This window comes from Myotis myotis, unplaced genomic scaffold (genome assembly GCF_014108235.1).
Source record: "Myotis myotis isolate mMyoMyo1 unplaced genomic scaffold, mMyoMyo1.p scaffold_m19_p_11, whole genome shotgun sequence".
Taxonomy (NCBI): domain Eukaryota; kingdom Metazoa; phylum Chordata; class Mammalia; order Chiroptera; family Vespertilionidae; genus Myotis; species Myotis myotis.
The window spans coordinates 41,952,317-41,974,001 of NW_023416315.1; the positions used below are offsets into that span (position 1 = coordinate 41,952,317).

General features: G+C 37.2%; 2 protein-coding genes across 4 annotated transcripts in view; one reads left to right on the forward strand and one right to left on the reverse strand.

The window, feature by feature from the left end:
• Nucleotides 1–21,685, reverse strand: part of RUNDC3B (RUN domain containing 3B) — a 109,245-nt gene that overhangs the window by 33,135 nt on the left and 54,425 nt on the right. For all 3 annotated transcript variants that reach the window (XM_036328287.1, XM_036328286.1, XM_036328288.1), the window contains 2 exons: nucleotides 5,740–5,829; nucleotides 397–477 (listed from right to left, as the gene is read on the reverse strand). In XM_036328287.1, the coding sequence (XP_036184180.1) occupies nucleotides 397–477; nucleotides 5,740–5,829 (171 nt within the window). The remainder of the gene's footprint in view (nucleotides 1–396; nucleotides 478–5,739; nucleotides 5,830–21,685) is intronic.
• On the forward strand, nucleotides 662–1,492 carry LOC118666526 (glycine cleavage system H protein, mitochondrial-like). The gene is made up of 2 exons (XM_036328969.1): nucleotides 662–674; nucleotides 1,095–1,492. Exons 1-2 carry the CDS (start codon nucleotides 662–664, stop codon nucleotides 1,490–1,492), a joined length of 411 nt encoding a protein of 136 aa, XP_036184862.1.

The window sequence follows — 21,685 nt, forward strand, 5'->3', positions numbered from 1 at the left end:
TGTAAATTCAAAATAGAAATAAAAAGAAAATTGATTTGCACAAACATGTTCATTACTCTTTTCTTTATAATGAAGATAAAATGAAAAAGTCTAAATAATTAATTACAGTTTTAAAATCTCAATGGATGATTACAGAGCAATTAGATTTATTTTAATAACTACAGCAAAAAATACATGTACTTTTTAAAAACTACATATATGCTGGGATTACAATTATATAACAAGTGCGTACTTATATAAGTACTAAAAATGCAACTGGAGTTTATATTTATGAATGATTTCTGATATGAAATAAATGTTTTATAAAAAGCAATTTTAATCAGATGAATATATTGTGCAACAAGACATTTAACAATAAATTTGGATTTCAAGAACATATTTCTAAATGTCAAATACCTTTGGGTAAACTTCAAATATGGTGTGTAGTCTATTACAGCAGGAAAGCAGCCATCCAGTCCCTCTCCCTTTAGGCAGAAGCTAAGACAACAGACAATAAATATTCCATATTCATATATAAAATTTTAAATCAAAGTTAAGTGTTATAAACAATCTGTTAGAGACATTTATTTCATCAAATTGTAGGTAACATTTTTTGTTTGTAATTTAAATGTTACTTGTTACAAATAAATATCTCAATAAAGATGTTTTACCTTCAATCTAAATGACAAAGAACTGTACAAGTTAATACTGTTACATAAACATATCACACAAAAGTAAAATACAGGGCGTCCCAAAAACTGGATATACATTTTGTCAGCTGATTCTATTACATTTTGGAAATGAAATGTATTTTAATAAATACTGCCTTTATAAGTATTCAAAGTGTGTGTACATTTTGGGGGGATACCCTGTATACTGAGAAATCTTTTCAAACATCATTTCATAAACCTTTTATGATATAACTAGAGAATTTTCAAATGAAGATTTGTTCATACAAGTTCTCAGGTGACACTAAGTATTCCTAAAAAGATCCGGATAATTAGAAAACGAGGGTTTTTGCCTTTGAACATAATGCCCCAAGCAGCAGGGAATGTGTGGCCCAGGCCTGCAGCCTGCCCACCGTTTGCCTGGAGCCTGAGAACGGGGCTGTCCAGGTACACACTGGCCTCATCTGCTTTCAGTGAGTAAATTCACAGAGAAACATGAATGGATAACAACAGAAGATTATATTGAAACAGTGGAAATAAGCAGTTTCATAGAGGAAGCTTTGGGAGATGTTGTTTATTATAGTCTGCCTGAAATTGGGACAAAACTGAACAAACAAGATGACTTTGGTGCTTTGGAAAGTGTGAAAGCTGATAGCAAACTCTATTCTCCTCTATCAGAAGTAACTGAAATTAATGAAGCTCTTGCAGAAAGTCCAGGATTTGTTAGCAAATCTTGTCATGAAGATGGTTGGCTGACCAAGATGACACTGAGTAACCCTGCAGAACCTGATAAGCCAATGAGTGAAGAAGCATGTGAGAAATACATAAAATCTATCGAGGAGTGAAAATGGAAACCCCCTCCACTAAATGAAGTAGTATAAATCAACTGTAATGAAAGAAGAAGAAGAAAGAAAGAAAGAAAGGAAGGAAGGAAGGAAGGAAGGAGGAAGGAAGGAAGGAAGGAAGGAAGGAAGGAAGGAAGGAAGGAAGGAAGGAAGGAAGGAAGGAAGGAAGAAAGAAAGAAAGAAAGAAAGAAGAAAGAAAGAAAGAAAGAAAGAAAGAAAGAAAGAAGAGGGAGGGAGGGAGGGAGGGGAGGAAGAAGGAAGGAAGGAAGGAAAGGAAGGAAAGGAGGAAGGAAGGAAAGGAAGGAAAGGAAGGAAAGGAAGGAAAGGAAGGAAGGAAGGAAGGAAGGAAGGAAAGGAAGGAAGGGAAGGAAGGAAGGAAGGAAGGAAGAGAGAGAGAGAGAGAGAGAAGAGAGAGAGAGAGAGAGAGAGAGAGAGGAGAGAGAAAGAAGAAAGAAAGAAAGAAAGAAAGAAAGAAGAAAGAAAGAAAGAAAGAAAGAAAGAAAGAAAAGAAAGAAAGAAAGAAAGAAAGAAAGGAGGAAGGGAGGGAGGGAGGGAGGGAGGAAGAAAGGTGTCCAGCCAGTGTGGCTCAGTGGCTGAACGTTGACCCATGAACAAAGAAGTCACCAGATTAATTCCTGGTCAGGGCACATGCCCAGGTTGTAGGCTCCATCCCCAGTAGGGGGCGTGCAGGAGGCAGCTGACTGATGTTTCTCTCTCATTGATGTTTCTATTTCTCTATTCCTATCCCTTCCTATCTCTCTGAAATAGTGGTTCTCAACCTTGGCTACACATTAGAATCACCTGGGAATCTTTTTAAAATCCTGATTTCTGGGCCTCATCCTCCGGAAATTCTGTTTCTTTGTTACTAATGTTGTGGCCCCACCCCATAACAAAGAAACAGAATTTCTGGAGGATGAGGCCCAGAAATCAGGATTTTAAAAAGATTCCCAGGTGATTCTAATGTGCAGCCAAGGTTGAGAACCACTGCTCTAAAATCAATAAAGACATTTTTTAAAATGAGGGTTTTCTAAACTATTTAAATAGGTGAAACAACTTGTATCTTAGATCTAAAAAAAAAAAATCTTCTAATGTCCAGTCAATGTTTTTTGAGGCCATGGCAACAGGGAAAAGGTTAAGTAAAGCCAGTAAAAAACTCTAGATCTCCTGGTTTCCCAATCCAGTAATCTTTGTTTTGTATAATGGTATATACAGCTAGTTTCCGGAAGCCAATTCCAGCATGACAGCAGGGCTGAATCTGGGAATGGCTGATGGCATTTCCCCAAACCTGAATAGGATACATTAAATGACTGTTTGCTGCCAGACAGCTCAGGGCATCCTAATCTACATGTTATTGCCTCCTACTGGCCAAACACCTTAAGAGCCATAGGCTAATTCTCCCCAATCTGACAATGGACTCTGTATAGGAAACCCTGACCCTTTGAAGTATGTATCTCTGCCTGGCCTCATGATAAATTGTGTTAATAAAAAGCATGGGGTCCTGAGAGGAGATCATCCTAGTTTCCTTTAAACTAGGCTCCTCTGACCCCCATACGCCTTTCAAAATTATACTTCATCTCTGGACTCCTATTTAATCTACAAACAGCCTTCTCCAGATTACAGAACCCTTCTAGATGCCGGAACAAGAACCCCGGCATTAATGGCTTCACGAACTAGGGATTCCTGAACCCTGGCAGCACCAACAGCTGGTTTTTTGTTTTATTTTTTTTTAAAAAAGGTGTTTAATTTTAAGATTACTATTGTTAAATTGAGAACTATACAGATTGGCAGTTAAAAAATAGTCATGGGGATACAAAGTACAGCATAGGAAATTTAGTCAGTAATCTATACTAATAAAAGGGTAATATGCTAATTAGAGTGGATGTCTTCCAGACGACCTTACAGACGTCCTTCCGGACAAAGCCACAGTGGCTGTGAAGGGCCCAGGCTCAGGCCAGCAGTGGCAGCAGCAGCAGCGGGGTAATGGGGGCGGTGCCTTCCCCTGATCCACCAGGTCGCTTCCCGCAGAGGGAGGCCAGACTGTGGCTTAGGCCAGGGCTGAGGCAGAGGCGATTAGGGGCGATCAGGCCAGCAGGGGAATAAGTTAGGGGCAATCAGGCCGGCAGGGGGGCAAGTTAAGGGCAATCAGGTCAGCAGGGGGGCAAGGTAGGGGCGATCAGGCCAGTAGGCAGAGGCAGTTAGGGACGATCATGCAGGCAGAGGGATTAGGGGGCAATCAGGCAGGCAGATAGGTGAGCGGTTAGGAGTCAGTGGTCCTGGATTGCAAGAGGGATCTTCCCCAAGGGGTTCCAGATTGGAGAGGGTGCAGGCCAGGCTGAGGGATGCTCCCCCCTCCCCCACCCCCCAGCACGTGCACGAATTTCATGCACAGGGCCTCTAGTCTATATACATAAGCGACCGTTACCACTGGTCGACCAAATGATGGTGGCTATGATGTGCACTGGCCACCAGGGGGCAGATGCTTAATGCAGGAGCTGCCCCCTGGTGGTCGGTGTGCTGCCACAAGCCAACCTCCTGTGGCAGGCCAACCTCTTGTGGTCCCCCCCAACCCCCGGGGGCCGGCCCCGAATGGCCCCGATCGGGACTGGGTGAAAAAACCCAGATCAGCCCCAATCACCAGTCAGGTCAAAGGACCGTACTCGTGCATGAATATGTGCACCAGACCTCTAGTATTGTAATAACTGTGCATGGTGCCAGTTGGGTAATGGAAATATCAGAGGCAACACTTTGTAAAGTATATGATTATCTAATCACTATGCTATACACTTGAAATGAATACAAAATAATATTGAATACAAACTATAATGAAAAAAATTTTAATTAAAAAATTTACATAAAAATAAAATAAAACATTTAAATTTTTAAAAGAAAACAAAGATTACTATTATCAAAAAGAAAAAGTATATCTTCTAGCAAGATAAAGAAATATTTAAAAGATGTAGATTAATTTTTCAAAAGAAAAAATTCCCCTATGAACTCCTACCTCCTGGTTTCTTTGGGAAATTTGTAGAAATACTTGTTCCAATATATTAATATCAAGGGCATGCATTTTTTCCAGATTTAAATACAGAGAATTAATTTAGCAACATTTTATATGGGTTTCCCTTCATTTACAGAAACATTACTAATGTATCTTTAAGATATTTGTTTTCAGCTGATTATATAGCATCAATGGGTTCCAATAAATCATTCTTCTCCCAGGTTGTTGTTTTTTAAATGAAAAAATAACATTGTACAGGATTTAGACAGAGCCAGCAGCTTGCCCTATAAAAAGCTGACACCCTTAGAGGGATCATAAGACAACCTCCATATTCCACCCATCATGTTTATCCTAAACAATTAAGCTAATTAACCCAATACTACTTTATTAAAGAAAATTTTAAAATGACAAATATTTTGAAAAGGAAGTGATTTACTAGAAAAAGGTAACCTCAGTGAAAATGGGAAGCATTACTTTTAAATTAAAGACCTAAAAGTAGATTTTAATTTAAACTTATTTTAATAATATTCTTGGATTTTAAGTGATATATTTAAATAAAAATATAATATTTCCTTCATTCTTATGTTTGAGTTCTTGTTATAGATGAACCTTTTACTTTCAGTATAATGTAAAATCTTAGATGAGTTAAAGAAATGCAAAAGGATGCTTTCATAAATCTAAAAAGAAATTACAATGTCCCTTTTTAGTGCTTGTAATCTTAGTCTGAAATCAATTCATCTTGTTGATAATCAAAGTAAATATTACCAGTATGTTTTATATTCTAGATGCATAACACAAGAAACATAAGACATCCAAGATATCCTGTCTGGATTTTCTTTATCTCAATACATGAAATAATAAAAATCTTTCTAGCTTTGAATCTACTTTTAGTGTCTTTCTTTTCATTTTAAAGCAGTAGTTGAAAAATAATAAGAGATAAAATCCAAAATCTTCCTTCAGTTGTACCGGAGTCCATGATTTTTCTGCTTGGGGAATGTAGTCTAAGCTTTCTTTTTACCCAAACTGGACAGCAAGCCTGTAAGTTAATTCCTAGAACTTGAGACAATCTTTTCCCTGAGAGCAAACCGATTTGGAAAAAGGTTGTCATTTAAAAGGGAACAACATGAATCACATATCAATATCCAACTATGTGCTTTTCTTAGAAAATTGAAAGGAAAAAAAATCATAAGTAGAAACCATATAAGGTAGCATCATTTAAAACTGAATACATTTAGGGAGGATTAAGTACCTGAAATCAATAGCATTGAGCCCAAGCAGCATGCCAGCAAGCATATTTGCTTCCTCACCCAAGACAATTGCTCCATCTTCATAAAATCTTCTGAAAAATGAAATGGGTGAATACATAAATATTAAAAACAGGCAAGTTTCATCTAGAGAAATCAGAGCCCATGGTAAACTAGAAAGAACTAAATTGTATTTAGTTTGTCAAAATAAAAACATAATTGGGTCACCCAACTCTTACAGATATTTAGGGGGGGGGAACCCTTCTCCATAACAACAACAAAAATCATTCTAAGTGTTTCCACTTCTCTTAAAAAGAAACCCCAAAGTGACCCTTTAAATATGCCTAGACTGCCTAGCATTTTTCCCAGTAGCGAAGCAATATAAAGGTACTAGTAATCTGAAAAGTGGCACATTCACAATCATCTATCCTAGTTTCTTTTTCAAAACTAGGTAGACTATTGTTCTAAACATGGGACAAACACAAACATACATTATGTTTTTCTGTAATTCCCAAGGTTATTACCTAAATTAAGAAATAGGAAGGTGTGATCATTAGTAATTTATGCTAACCTTTAACACTGGAATACTAATGGGGCAGATGGGCTACCAAAGTGACTGTATATGAAAAACAAAATTTGACAAAATGTGAATACTAATATTCTTGCTAATTCTTATAAATCCTTCTGTTTTGACTAATGTTAGTTTTTAAAGTATAATTTTATTGTAAAATAAATATTTTTTTAAAAATTGTAATATGGGCCTTATAGGTATTTTTCCACAAAATAATGTAAGATAACTGAGAATATACTATGCAAAAACTAATTTATGCTTGGTAACCAGGGATCCTTAAATTCCTATACCTACTTATATTACACATAGACAATGAACACTAAGATATAACACCCCACCCATTTAGTAAAAGATATGTGTCCTGCTTTTTTCCTGTATTTGAGTTTTTAAAGGCTGAAAACGATTTTAGTATGTTCATAATTTCACCATCAATTTTTAATAGTTCATGTTTTAACAAATACTTTTACAAACACATCATTTGATACTTGCAAAAAAAGCCCATGAAGTAAATGCAAAAGGAATTGTCATTAGTTTCAAATTCACCATCAAGAAAAGAGGTTAAAACAACTTCCCAAGCTCATGTTGATAAACTGCTCAAGGAAAGAAAAAAAAAAAAAACCCAAACAATTCTTTTTACTCTAAGTTCTATATATTTTCTATTAAATATATTCTATTTATTGTAAAACAAAAATAATTATAGAGAATTTAACTTCTGTCATGGTTTGTAAGGAATTTTAAATGAATAAGAAGTAATAGAAAAATAAGAGACAACTATTCACCCTCTAACAGATGTAAGTCTGCAAACAAATATGGTAGGAAGACTAGCTTGGAATAGATGTTTGGTGTTTCCTTGAAAATATGGGAATTGCTATTATTGACTTATATAAAAGAAGGAAAACCAAAACTTTTAGCCTACCAAAGATTAGTAAAGTAAATGGAAGGAATTTCTACATATTCAATTGAGGTGTTCCACAAAAAGGTAAAGATATTTAGATAAATCTACATAAATGAGATTTTATCCCACCACAATGGCTAAATTGGCTGTTGACAGAATATTTTATTGACTCTTGGAAGAACTGTGATTCCAAAGGTTCTAGATCAACAATTTCTATAGGACATATGCTTTAGAAAATAATTCTGGTTTTTGATACTGGGAATAACCCTTTATTTCTAGTATTTCCCTATATAAGGTAAGGTCTACCATTTCTCCATCTTGAGCCCACCATGTTTAAAAGTACATTTTAAGAATTAGATCACAACTATTCTTGCTTGCTTCCTAATGTCAGCATTGTATTAGAGACTGTTTAAGAATACCAAAAACAATCACAAACTATCTGGTTTTAGAGATTTTTTTTTTAAGTCTAAAGGTCTTTTATATGTGTATATAATACTGTTATAATGAGGGGGGTTTTTGCCTCTAGTTTTACTAATGATTTTTTAAGCTAACCAGTGAAATGCTTGCTATATGGGAAGTCAATAATTCCACTAAAATAAAACCTTACGTGAAGCATAATACTGTGCAGACTTGATTTAGATCAACAGTCTTACTGCAATAGAGGGGAGGGAATAACAAATGGAAGAGGAAGGGTTAGTTAAGAGAACTGTCCATTGTATGCTGAACTTTTTCATTATTAGTTCTGGTTAAGAAAAAAAAAACACAAAACTTGTGATGTCCAAAGGGAAGGGGGATTAGGTTGGGTGGAGGCATGCAAAGGGATGGGGCGGGGGAGGGGAGATAGGGACATCTGTAATAGTGTCAACAATAAAAATAAAGAAGAAAAGCTTGCTCAGAAAATACACCTTGAAGTTTGAGTTAACATTTTATAAATAACTTAATTCAGTATTTAAAAGAATACCAAACTATATAAAAATATCATATTGTTATCATTTAACCAAAGACAAGCCATCCATGTGTATTACGGAGGCAGAAGCTGTTAGGAAAAGCTAATTTTTTATTCCCTTAATCAAACCAACTCATCAATAATTTCGACTGAAAATATGATTCTTGCTATCAGCACTTTTAAAGAATTCAAAAGATTGTAAACTTTCAACCTCTTCATTTTATCTCATAGAAAAATTGGAGCATTAATAAAGTTGCCCTTATATAACCAAGGTTATGTAACGAATGAACCAAAATAAAGTCTAAGGTGACTAATACAATGATAAGGCATACACTAAAAAAGTTCCCTTTCTTTTGTTGAAAATATTTTTCGTTCTAAAGAAAACATTTTTATATGAAGGATCTAACCAAAACAGTGTACTGAATTGCAAAAACATAAATATTGAAAGTACCAAGGTGAAAAATATATATGACTTCCATTTAAAGTTTTATATATAAGGGGGGGCAGACTAGAAAGGAGTCAATGGGGGAAAAAGGGAACATCTATAATACTTTCAATAAAGATTTTTAAAAAAAGAAGTTCTGTATTTTAGAAGCAAATGAAAATTGTAAAGTACTATTTGATATGACTGTAAGCTGGAAGAAAAGCCTCTATTTTTTTTATTAGGTATACTTTTCCCAATTACTTTTAAGTTGACTAGAAAAACATTAAAGTAGAAAAAGTTAAAATAATACACTAATAAAAATAATGCTTTTCTCTTGTCACATATAATTTAACTTTAATTAAAATATGTCTCTATAGTGCTATCCTTAGTGTTCATTCTATTAAACTATTTTAAGGCCTTTCAGGTATTTCAATAGAAAATATTCTTTGGGCGGGATCCAAAGTGAACAACGAGTATAAACTACGTTGATACTGCACAGTATCATGCTTTCAAAATTTCCTTTTATGAGTCAGAAATATTCTACAGACTGAAAGTTCAATATTAAAATGAGAAAGATTATCGTATAAGAAATTTCATTATCAACCTTCTTACTCTCTTCCCCAATTTAGTCTTTATATAAGAAACTTTGAGGAAATACGATTCTCCATCATGATATGCAGAACAGATTACAGTATTATAAATAAATGTTTTATTCTATTCAAATTGAATCAGAATGAAAAAGTAACCAAAAAGTAAATGTCCAAAAGTCTTGCTAAGAACGTGAGATCCGTTATTCATTTTATCAACAAATACAGGGGTGAGCAAAAGTAGGTTTACAGTTGTAATAGAATTAAATAATACAATAATTAAGAAATAATAATTCAAGAATACATTCTGTTTCGTGTACTCACGGCTGTAAACCTACCTTTGCCCATCCCTGTATTAGAAACTCCTGCTAGGTGGCAAGAACTGTCTGAGGTACTAGAGTTAAAACGGTGAACAAGCTAAATATGGAGCTTGTTCCCTCTCTATGGAGCTTAGTCTAGGGGAGAGGACAAGCAACAAATGAAAGAAAAAGATAATTAGAGATAATAAATAGTATAAAGGTTGTTGAGATAGAGAAAAAGTAAAGGAGAACCCAGCTTTGAAGAAAGTCATTCAGAAAGGCATTCTGAAGTGTTTAGCCTGAGACCGTAAGCACACAGAAGTCCAACTGCATGCACAGTGAACATTTACTAAGTGCCAGGCATGGTTGTAAGTGCTTTACAGGAATTATTTTCTTTAACTTGACCACCTACTAGTACATATTATGCCACAGAGGACTAAGCAAGTTGCCCAATGTTCCACAGCTAGTAAGAGGTGATACCAGGATTTGACTCCAGGAAATGTGCTTGCAGAGCCTGGTGGCTAATGTAATGAGAAACCATTCTAATGTTTTAAATGGGAATTAACATGATCCCTTTTTCCTTCAGGAAAACTGGCTGGAAGCAGGATGACTACTGCTAGAGATTTAAATGTGCTGTCATGTTCATACATTTAAAGACATAGGGAGATGAATAAATTTTAGGAGGAGAGAAAGGAAAATGAAGAGAGAAAGAAGAGTAGACAGTGGCGGACAGAGCCCAGATGATACTGACACGATGAAGTTGTGAAGACTCCAGCCAGTGTGGTTCAGTAGTTGAATGTCGACCCATAAACCAGGAGGTCAGGGTTTAATTCCCAGTCAGGGCACATGCCCAGGTTGTGGGCTCCATCCCCGGGAGGGGGCATGCAGGAGGCAGCCAATCAATGATTCTCACTCATACATGTTCAATTTTCCCAGCATCATTTATTGAATAGACTGTCTTTAGTCCCTTGTATGTTCTTTCCTCCTTTGTCAAATAGTAATTGGCCATATAGATGTGGGTTTATTTCTTGGCTCTCTCTTCTGTTCCATTTGTGTGTCTGTTTTTATGTTAGTACCATGCTGTTTTGATTACTATAGCCTTGAAGTACAATTAGCATAGTTTGATAGCAGGAAGCATGATACCTCCAACTCTGGTTGGTTGGTTTGTTTTTAAGAATGCTGTGACAATTCAGGGTCTTTTGTGGATCCATATAAATTTCTAAATTATTTGCTCTAGTTCTGTGAAAAACATCATTGGTGTTTTTATAGGAATTGCATTGAATCTATAGATTGGGTATGGACATTTTATTGATTTTAATTCTTCCTATCCATGAGCAAAATATATGCTTCCATCTATTTGTATCTCCTTCGATTTCTTTCATCAGGATCCTATAATCTTCTGAGTACAGGTCTTTTACCTCCGAGGTTAAATTTATTCCTAGGTATTTTATTTATTTATTTATTTATTTATTTATTTATTTATTTACTTATTTATTTTAATTAAATCTTTATTGTTCAGATTATTACATTTGTTCCTCTTTTTCCCCCCCATAACTCCCCTCCTCCCAGTTCCCGCCCCACCCTCCACCCTCACTCCCCACCCACTGTCCTCTTCCATAGGTGCACGATTTTTGTCCAGTCTCTTTCCGCATCTCCCACACCCCTTTCCCCCCCAAGAATAGTCAGTCCATTCCTTTTCTATGTCCCTGATTCTATTATGATCACCAGATTATTTATTCACTTGATTCTTAGATTCACTTGTTGATAGGTGCATATTTGTTGTTCATAATTTGTATCTTTACCTTTCTCTTCTTCTTCCTCTTCTTAAAGGATACCTTTCAGCATTTCATATAATACTGGTTTGGTGGTGATGAACTCCTTCAGCTTTTTCTTATCTGTGAAGCTCTTTATCTGACCTTCAGTTCTGAATGATAGCTTTGCTGGATAAAGTAATCTTGGTTGTAGGTTCTTGGTATTCATCACTTTAAATATTTCTTGCCACTCCCTTCTGGCCTGCAAAGTTTCTGTTGAGAAATCAGCTGACAGTCGTATGGGTATTCCCTTGTAGGTAACTGGGTTTCTTTCTCTTGCTGCTTTTAAGATTCTCTCTTTGTCTTTTGCTCTTGGCATTTTAATTATTATGTCTTGGTGTGGTCCTCTTTGGATTCCTTTTGTTTGGGGTTCTCTGCGCTTCCTGGACCTGTAAGTCTCTTTCTTTCACCAGGTGGGGGAAGTTTTCTGTCATTATTTCTTCAAATAGGTTTTCAATGTCTTGCTCTCTCTCATCTTCTGGCACCCCTATAATTCTAATGTTGGTACGCTTGAAGCTGTCCCAGAGGCTCCTTACACTATCTTCATATTTTCGGATTCTTTTTTCATTTTGCTTTTCCAGTTGGGTGTTTTTTGCTTCTTCGCGTTTCGAATCTTTGACTTGATTCTTGCGCTCCTCTGGTCTGCTGTTGGGTGTCTGTATAATATTCTTTATTTCAGTCAGTGTATGCTTAATTTCTAGTTGGTTCTTTATCACAACATCGAGGGTCTCATTAGATTTCTTGAGGATCTCACTACATTTATCGGCGGTCTCACCAGTCTTTTCGAGGGCTTTACTAAGTTTATCGGCAGCTTCTAGACAGTTCTTGAGAGACCTTAAAAGTGTGGTTTTGAGCTCTATATCTTCCATTTCTGACATTTGCATCCTGTTTCTTTGTCTCCGCATTTTTATATCTTTTCTTGGTGCACCCCCTAGTGGTCTTTGTGCGCAGTCTTGTAGTTAAGCCTTGATTGTTGTCGGTAATACCAGGGGTGATTTGACCTCCAGGCTAACTGGCTATGAGAGTCAGCTGTGTCTGCAGTGGGAGAGCTTCTGTGCTGGATCTCTAGGGCGGTGCTAATCTAGCCTTTGCCTGAGGCTATCCGGCAAATGGCTCTGCGCAGGGCTTGGGTGGGGCGGGTCCCTGGGGATCTACAGGGTGGGCGGAGCAAGCAGTTATAGCTGCTCTCAGTTCCATCCCTAGGGGCTCTGCCTCTCAGAGTCCCAGCAACCGCTGCAAACCTCGGAGAGAAAGCTGCCCTCGAGCTCCAACCGAAGCCAGACAGTCCCGCCTCTCCCGTTTGAGCCTGGGTCCCCAGAGACTCGCCTGGATCTGGAGCGCAGAGTCTGAAACTCCCTCCCGATTGAAAATAACAACCGCGCCCTCCACCGCCAGCCCGCTCCGCGTGCGCACTCCGCACCTGAGTATTTCACTTCAGCACTGCGCCTCCTCTGAGTCTGGGTATGATATTCTCTTTCCTCCTAGTTGTAGAATTTCCACTCAGCCAGCCTTCCTGTGGTTCTGGATGATGTCCGTTCTTTCCTTTCGTTATATCTCTGAAGTGGTTGTTCGAGGCAGCAATCTCCGGCGTTAACCTATGCCGCCATCTTGGTTTCTCTTATTTTTTGATGCAATTATAAATGGCACTGCTTTCTTATTTTCCCTGAGGGTTCATTATTGATGTATAACAATGTAACCAATTTCTGAATATTTATCTTTAATCCTGCTATTTTACTGAATTTCTTTATTAGTTATAACAGTATTTTTTTTCTAATGGAATCTTTAGGGTTCTCTATATACAATATCATATCATCTGCAAGTAATGACAGTTTTATTTCTTCCTTTCCAATTTGGATGCCTTTTATTTCTTCTTGTCTGACTACTATGGCTGGGACTTCCCGTACTAGCTATACATATAAAAGCCTAAGCAACCAGCTGACTGACCAACTGGCCGGTAGCTATGATGCGCACTGACCACCAGGGGGCAAACGCTCAACGCAGGAGCAGAAACCACAGGTATGGAAACTTGGAACAGACTGATGAATCTCAGAGGGAAGCGGGGAGGAGGGAGGATGGGAAGAGATTAACCAAAGATCTTATATGCATACTAGAGCTCTGGTGCATCCATGCACTGGTGGGGTCCCTTGGCCTGGACTGCAGGGATGGGGCCAAAACTGGCTCTCCAACATCCCCTGAGGAGTCCCGGATTGCAAGAAGGCACAGGCCAGGCCGAGGGACCTCACCAGCGCACGAATCCATGCAGCAGGCCTCCAGTGTTGAATAAGAGTGGTGAAAGTATACATCCCTGTCTTCTTCCTGGTCTTAAGGAAAACACTTTGTTTTTCCCCACTGAGTATTATGTTGGCTGTGGGTTTGTCATATATGGCCTTTATTACATTGAGGTATGTTCCCTCTATTCTCACTTTGTTGAGAATTTTTATCATAAATGGGTGCTGGATTTTGTCAAATGCTTTTCTGCCTCTATTGATATGATCATATAATTTTTTATCTTTCATTTAGTTTATGTGGTATATCATGTTGGTTTGTAAATATTGTACCAACCTTGAATCCCAGGAGTTAATCCCACTTGATCATGTTATATGATCTTTTTAATGTATTGCTGAATTCAGTTTGCTAATATTTTGTTGAGGATTTTTGCATCTATTTCATTGGTAATTTTGGCCTATATTTTCTTTCTTTGTGGTGTTTTTAATCTATTTTGGAATTAGGATAATGCTGGCCTCGTAAAATAAGCTTGGAAGTCTTCCCTCCTCTTGAATTTTTTGGAATAGTTTGAAATGAATAGGTATTAGTTCTTATTTATTTGGTAAAATTCACCTGTGAAGCCATCCAGTCCAGGATTTTACTGGGAGTCTTTTGATTATGGCTTCTATTTTGTTGGTTGTAATTGGTCTGTTGGTTGTAATTGGTCTGTTCAGATTTTGTTTCTTCTTAATTCAATCTTGGAAGATTGTATGTTTCTATGAATTTATCAATTTTATCCAGGTTGCCCAATTTGTTAGCATATAGTTATTTGCAATATTTTATTATAATCCTTTGTGTTTATGTGGTGTCAGTTGTCACATCTCCTTTCATTCTGATTTATTTGGGTCCTCTTTTTTCTTGATGAATCTGGTTAAAGGTTTATCAATCTTGTTTATCTTTTCAAAGAACTAGTTCTTGGTTGGATTAATATTTTGTGGGGTTTTTTTTCAGACTATTACATTATTTTCAACTCTCATTCTTATTGTCTTCCTTCTATTCATTTTGGGTTTTGTTTGTTGTTCTTTTTCCAATTCCTTTAGGTGTAAGGTTAGATTGTGTATTTGACATTTTTTCCTATTTTCTTCAGGTAGGCCTATGTTGCTATGAATTTCCCTCTTAGGACAACTTCTGCAGTGTCCCCAAGATTTGGGATGTTTGTGTTTTCATTCTCACTTGTCTCAAGGTACCTTTTGATTTCTTCCTTGACCTCATTGCTAACCAATTTATTGTTTATAGCATGTTTTTAGACTCCATGTGTTTGTATCTATTTTTCAGGATTTTTTTCTTGTAATTGATTCTAATTTTTATATCATTGTGGTCTCAGAAGATGTTTGATGTAATTTCAGTCTCTTAAATTTATTGAGACTTGTTTTATGGCATAACATGTTGTCTATCCTATGCACTTGAATGTGCACTTGAATGAAAGCATATTCCACTGCTTTGGGGTAAAATGATCTGCAGATATCAATTAAATCCATTTGATTTAGTGTGTCATTTAAGGCTGCTGCTTCCTTGTTGATTTTCTGTCTGGAAGATCTATCCAGTGATGTCAATGGGATATTAAAAACCACTACAATGACTATATTACTACCAATTTCTCCCTTTATGTCCATCAATATTTGCTTTATATATTTAGGTGCTCCTATGTTGGGTGCATAAATTTTTATAAGAATTATATTTTCTTGTTGGACTGATTCCTTTATCATTATATAATTATCTTTTTGTCCCTTATTATAGCCTTTGTTTTGGAATCTACTTTGATATAAGTATTGCTACTCCGGCTTTCTTTTACATTTTCACTTGCATGAAATATATTTTTCTATCCCTTTATTTTCAGTCTCTGTGTGTCTTTTGATCTGAAGTGGGCCTCTTGTAGACAGCATACATATGGGTTTTGTTTTCACATCCATTCAGATACCTTATGTCTTTTGATTGGAACATTTAATCCATTTACATATAAATTGATTATTAATAGATATGTATTTATTGCCATTTTATTCTTTATAATTATGTTCCTTGTGTGTTTTTTATTTCTTCTTCTTCTTAAAGAAGACCCTTTAACATTTCTTGTAATACTGGTTTGGTGGTAATGAACTCCTTTAGCTTTTTCTGGTTTGGGAAGCTCTTTACTTCTCCTTCAATTTTAAATGATAGCCTTGCTGATAGTCTTTAGTTGTAGTCACTTGCTTTTTATCATTTTAATATTTTGTGCCAATCCATTCTGGCCAGAAATATTTCTGTTGAAAAATCGGCAGACAGTGTAATGGTAGCTACCTTGCAGGTAACTTTCTCCTGCTGCTTTTAAGTTTCTCTCTTCATCCTTAACTTTTGCCATTTAGTTATGAAGTGTCTCAGTGTGGGCCTCTTTGGGTTTATCTTGTTTGGGACTCTGCATTTTCTTGTGTGGACTTGTGTGTCTTTTTACTATACTACATTAGGGAAGTTTTTAGTCATTTCTTCAAATACATTCTCAATCCCTTGCTCCATGCTCATCGTACTCCTATGATATGATGTTATTATGCTTGATGTTGTCCCAGAGGTCCCTTAAACTATCCTTATTTTAAAAAATTATTTTTTGCTGCTCTGTTTGGATATTTTCTACTACTTTGTCTCCTCTCGCTGATTCAACCCTCTTAATCTAATCTGCTGTTGATTCCTTATAGTGCATTCTTCATTTCAAATATTGTGTTCTTCATTTCTAACTGGCTCTTTTTTATGTTTTCTACTTCCATTTTTGTTTCCTATATCTTTGTTGAAGTACTCTTTAAGTTCATCTACTCTTCCACAAAGTTCATTGAGGATCCTTATGACCAATGTTTTGAACTCTGCATTTAGTAGATTGCTTGCTTCCATTTCATTTAGTTCTTTTTCTGTGAATTTCTCCTATTCTTTCTTTTGGAGTATGTTTCTTTGTTTCCCTATTTTGGCTGCATCTCTGTATTTGTTTCTGAACATCAGGTAGATCTGATTGTCTTCCAGTTTGGGTAGAACGGCCTTCTTTAGTAAGCATCCTGTGGGGCACAGTGATGCAGTCTCCCTAACCACCAGAGGTAGGTGCCCCAGGAGTGTCCCTTGTATAGTTATGTGAACCTTCCTGTTGTAGTTTAGTGTTTATTGCTGTTGGCCTTTCCATGAGTAACACCAACCCTCGGGTTGGCTAATTGTAGGGATTGACACCAAACACAGTGTAAGAGCTGCTGTGTAGGGGCTAACCCACACAGCACATTTGGCTCTAGCAGGGTCATCTTTTTGTTTATGCCACTTGTGGAGCTTATCAGATTGTGCTCTGTTGTGATCTGAAGACAGCCAGTGGGTGTGCTGGCTGGGAGGGACTCCAGTAAAGGTCATCGTCATATACTGCTTGTGACCAGCCCTGGACTACCTGTTCGGAGATACAAAGCAGTCCACAGTAGGTGGTTGCCTCTGCTGGTTCTGGGTGCCCAGGGTATATACCGAGGCTTCCACCAGTAACAAACCAAGGATAGGTCAGCAAAAGGCCCCAGGCACCCTGAGATCTGCCTCTACTTGTCAGCTACTTGTTAGGCTCAGCCATCAAAAGAGCCTCTGGTGGTAAGTGAGTAGCCTGAGGTAAGTTCTGATTCACCAGTTAGGGGCAAGTGGTGTTCACTAGGTTGATTAGTTACCTTTCTTACCCCACATATAATTCAATAAGCCTTAACATTTTTTTAAACAACTTTATTAAGATATAGTTTGCATAATTCACCATTTAAATACAATTCGATGGTTTTGAGTATATTCGAGATATTTTCATTATCCCCCAAAATAGCATGCAGTCATCAGCACACACCCCATTCCTCCAATACCTCTCATCCTCCCACCCTCCCCCAGCCCTGCCCACACAACCACTGACCTACTTTGTATGGATTTACTTATTCTGAAGATTTCATGTAAATGAAATCATATACTATCTTGTCTTTTGTGACTGGCTCCTTGACAATGTAATGTTTCTAAAATTCATGTTGTAGCATGCACTTCATGTTGTAGCAGGTACTTCATTTCTTTTAAAAAAAATTTTTTTTAACAAGTAGTTTATGTAAACAACAAGATGCTTGACTTGAAGAAAAACTACCTAGGACTCATTTCTTTTAGAGTCATTTATCCCTATTTAAAGATATGTTGCCCTGCACGTAACAGCTATATACAAAAAAACTTATAAAACTGCCCAGCCAGTATAGCTCAGTTGGTTGAGCATTGTCCCATGCACCAAGAGGTCGCCTGTTGGATTCCTGGTCAGGGCACATGCCCAAGTTGTGGCCTCAATCCCCAGTAGGAGGTGTGCAGGAAGCAGCTGATCAATGTTTCTCTCTCATTGATGTTTCTATCTCTCTTCTCTCCCTCTTCCTTCCTCTCTCTCAAAAATCATTTTTTTATTATAAAACTGTCCTTGGTTTTTACAATAATAAATGAAAAACATTAAAATTCTTCAATCAAACAAGGTATGAAAAGATTTATATGTTCTTTTTTTTATTAAATAGTGAAAGCAAATTAGCCTGCTGGAATCTATAATAATAAAAGGGTAATATGCAAATTGGCCAAACGGCCAAACAGTGGAACAACCATCCGGTCGGTCTTCCAGACGAAGCTGGAGCTGCAAAGGCCGAGGCAGCTAAGGCTGCAAGGGCCTACTCTTGCACAAATTTTGTGCATCGTGCCTCTAGTATAAAGATAAAAGTTAAATGAGCCCGAGCATAAAGAAAATGGGGTATTTTCACTGTACTAGTATTTTTTCCATCCCATCTTCATTTGATATACAATAAAGGAAAGGAGAAAGGAAAAAATGAAAGAATAGAGAAAACTATGCTGTAGCAGTCAGATGTGGCAGAACCAAATTGCAGTTTTCTAACTGAGAATGTATACTTGGTCTGGAGTAAAGTAGCATATTCCCTCTTTAGCAGACAACTGCTGTCTGCTGCTAGAACACATCAGTTTTATTTTCATCCTTGATTTCCAACTATGTAGGAGTAATTGTTTCACTGATCGGCTGCCCTCATATGGGAATCTAATCTGCCTCATTGAAAAATACTGGAGTTCAAAAGAGGCTTTCATTAATTTAAGTCTTACAATGCACCACAGAACTATCTTGCCCCACCACCTTCAAATTAGCATGACCTTTGTTCTCAGTCTTGACTCCTTGCATGTCACAAAAGAAGCATCAGGTCCATACCCAATGAGCACACAAGTACAAGGAGTAGCAAAAAAGCACATTTCTTTTTATGGCTGAAAAACATTCCACCGTATGGAATAAACATTTTATTTATTCATTTATTAGTTGATGGGCATTGGGGTTATTTACAGTTTTGGGCTATTTTGAATAATGCTACTACAAACATTTACGTATACATTTTTATGTGTATGTATGTGAATATGTTTTCCATTCTCTTGGTGATGCCTTTCTCTCTTTCACTCTCTCTCCTTCTCTCTCCCCCACCCCCCTGTACCTCCTTCTGGGTCATATGATAACTCTATGTTTAACCTTTTGAGAAATTGCCAGACTTTTCCAAAGGGGCTGCATCATTTTGCTTTTCCACCATCAATGTATGAGGATTCCAAATTTTCCACATTTGTTATTATGTTTTCTTTTTTATTTTTTAGGATGAGAGAATTATTGATGTGAGAAACATTTTTCAGTTACCTCCTGTACATGCCCCAACTGGGAATTGAACCTGCAACCTTTTGGTGGACAGGACAACATTCCAACCAACTGTGCCACCTGGCCAGGGCATTATGTGTTCTTTTGATTTTAGCCATCTTAGTGAGTGGGCAGTAGTATCTCATTGTGGTTTTGATTTAAAATAGAAACATCAATGATGAGAGAGAATCACTGATCAGCTGCCTCCTGCACCCCTCCCCCCCCCCCCCACACACACACATACACACACTGGGGACTGAGCCCACAACTGGTTGATTGTGCCCTGACAGAGAATTGAACGATGATCTCCTGGTTCATAGGTCAATGCTCAACCACTGAGCCACACTGGCCGAGCCAAAAGTACCTTTAGACGTTTACTTTTTTATCTTAATAAAGTGAAACTTTTAAACAGATTCAGATTTCAAAAGTCTTTCTTGGTTCTTGAAAGATGTAATAACTTATCACTATTCTATCCACTTTTCTATAATTGAGAAAAGTGTATATATATTTTACAAATATTTTTATTGATTTTAGAGAGGAAGGGAGAGGAAGAGAGAGATAGACACATCAGTGATGAGAGAGAATCACTGATTGGCTGCCTCCTGAGCGCCCTCTGCTAGGGATCAAGCCCATAACCTAGGCATGTGCCCTGAACCGTGACTTTTGGTTCATAGGTCAGCGTTCAACCACTGAGCCACACTGACTGAGAAGTGTTTATCAACATATTTTTTGTCACTTCATAATAGCTTGATAATTTATTTTTAAAATCATTTTTATTTTTCTATTACAGTTTAAATACAACATTATATTAGGTTCAGGTGTACACCGTAGTGATTATACAATATATAACTAACTGATCATCCTAATAAATCTAGTACCCATCTGACACCATACATAGTTATTAGGATATTACTGACTATAGTCCCTATGCTGTATTTTACATTCCCATAAATATTCTGTAACCAATTTGTACTTCTTATTTACCTTCACCTTTTCTACCCATCCCCCCCAACCTTTCTCCCATCTAGCAACTATCATCTATGAATCTGTTTCAGTTCTACTCCTTCATTTATTTTGTTTTTTAGATTCATTTGTTGATAGTTATGCATTTATTGACATTTTATTGTTCATATTTTTTATCTTTTCTTCTTTTTCTTAAGGAAGAACCTTTAACATTTCATGTAATACTAACTTGGTGGTGATGAACTCCTTTAACTCTTCCATGTCTGAGATGCTCTTTATATGTCCTTCGGTTCTAACTGATAGCTTTTCTGGGTAATCTTGGTTATAGGCCCTTGCTTTTCATCACTGTGAATATTTCTTGCCAATCCCTTCTGGCCTGCAAAATTTTGGTTGAGAAATCAGCTGATAGTCTTATTGGAGCGCCTTTGTAGGTAACTAGCTGCTTTTCTCTTGCTGCTTTTAAGATTCTCTGTCTTTAACCTTTTGCATTTTAAAAAATATATTTTGATTGATTTTAGAAGAGAGGAAGGAAGAGGAAAATAGAGATAGAAACATCGATGTGAGAGAGAAGCATTGTTTGGTTGCCTCCCACACACACCCCAACTGGGGATCAAACCCACAACCTGGCAACCTGTGAATCCAACTGGCAACCTTTCAGTCCACGGGACAGCACCCCACCAACTGTGCCACACTGGCCAGGGCAAGTTAACTATGATGTAAGCCTCTTAATGTAAGCCTCTTTGGGATCATCTTGTTTGGGACTTTTTGTAGTTCCTGGACTTGTCTATTTCCTTCACCAGGTTAGGGAAGTTTTCTGTCATTATTTTTTCAAATATGTTTTCAATATCTTGCTCTCTCTCCTCTCCTTCCAGCAACCCTCTGATGTGAACGTTGGTATGCTTGAAGTTGTTCCAAGAGGCTACTTACACTGTCTTCATTTTTTTAAGTTCTTTTTTCTCGTTGTTCTGATTGGGTGTTTTTTGCTTTCTTATATTCCAAATCACTGATTTGACTCTCAGCTTCATCCAGTCTATTGTTGATCCCCTGGAAATTATTCATTTCAGTTAGTGTATTCTTCATTTCTGACTGGTTCATTTTTATGGTTTCTATGTCATTTTTTATGGTTCCCATGTTCTTATTTATGCTATTGAATTTTCTCTAAGTTCAACTACTTACCCCGTAAGTTCATTGAGCATCGTTATAAATCAGTAAGGATTTATAAGGATTTGAACTCTGTATCTAGTAGATTGCTTGCCTCCATTTTGTTCAGTTCCTTTTCTAGAATTTTGCTCTGTTCTTTCCTCTGGGATGTGTTTCTTAGTCTCCTCATTTTGCAGCCTCCCTGGGTTTGTTTCTATGTATTAGGTGGAGCTGCTGTGTCTGGTTTGGTAGAGTGGCCTGATGTAGTAGGTGCCATAGAGTATCCAGTGGCAGAGCCTTCCCGATCACCTGAGCTGGGCACTCCAGGTATGCCCTTTTCCCCATGTGATCTGTGTACACCAAGCATGTCACACTCACAGCCCACGGGCCACATGCCTTG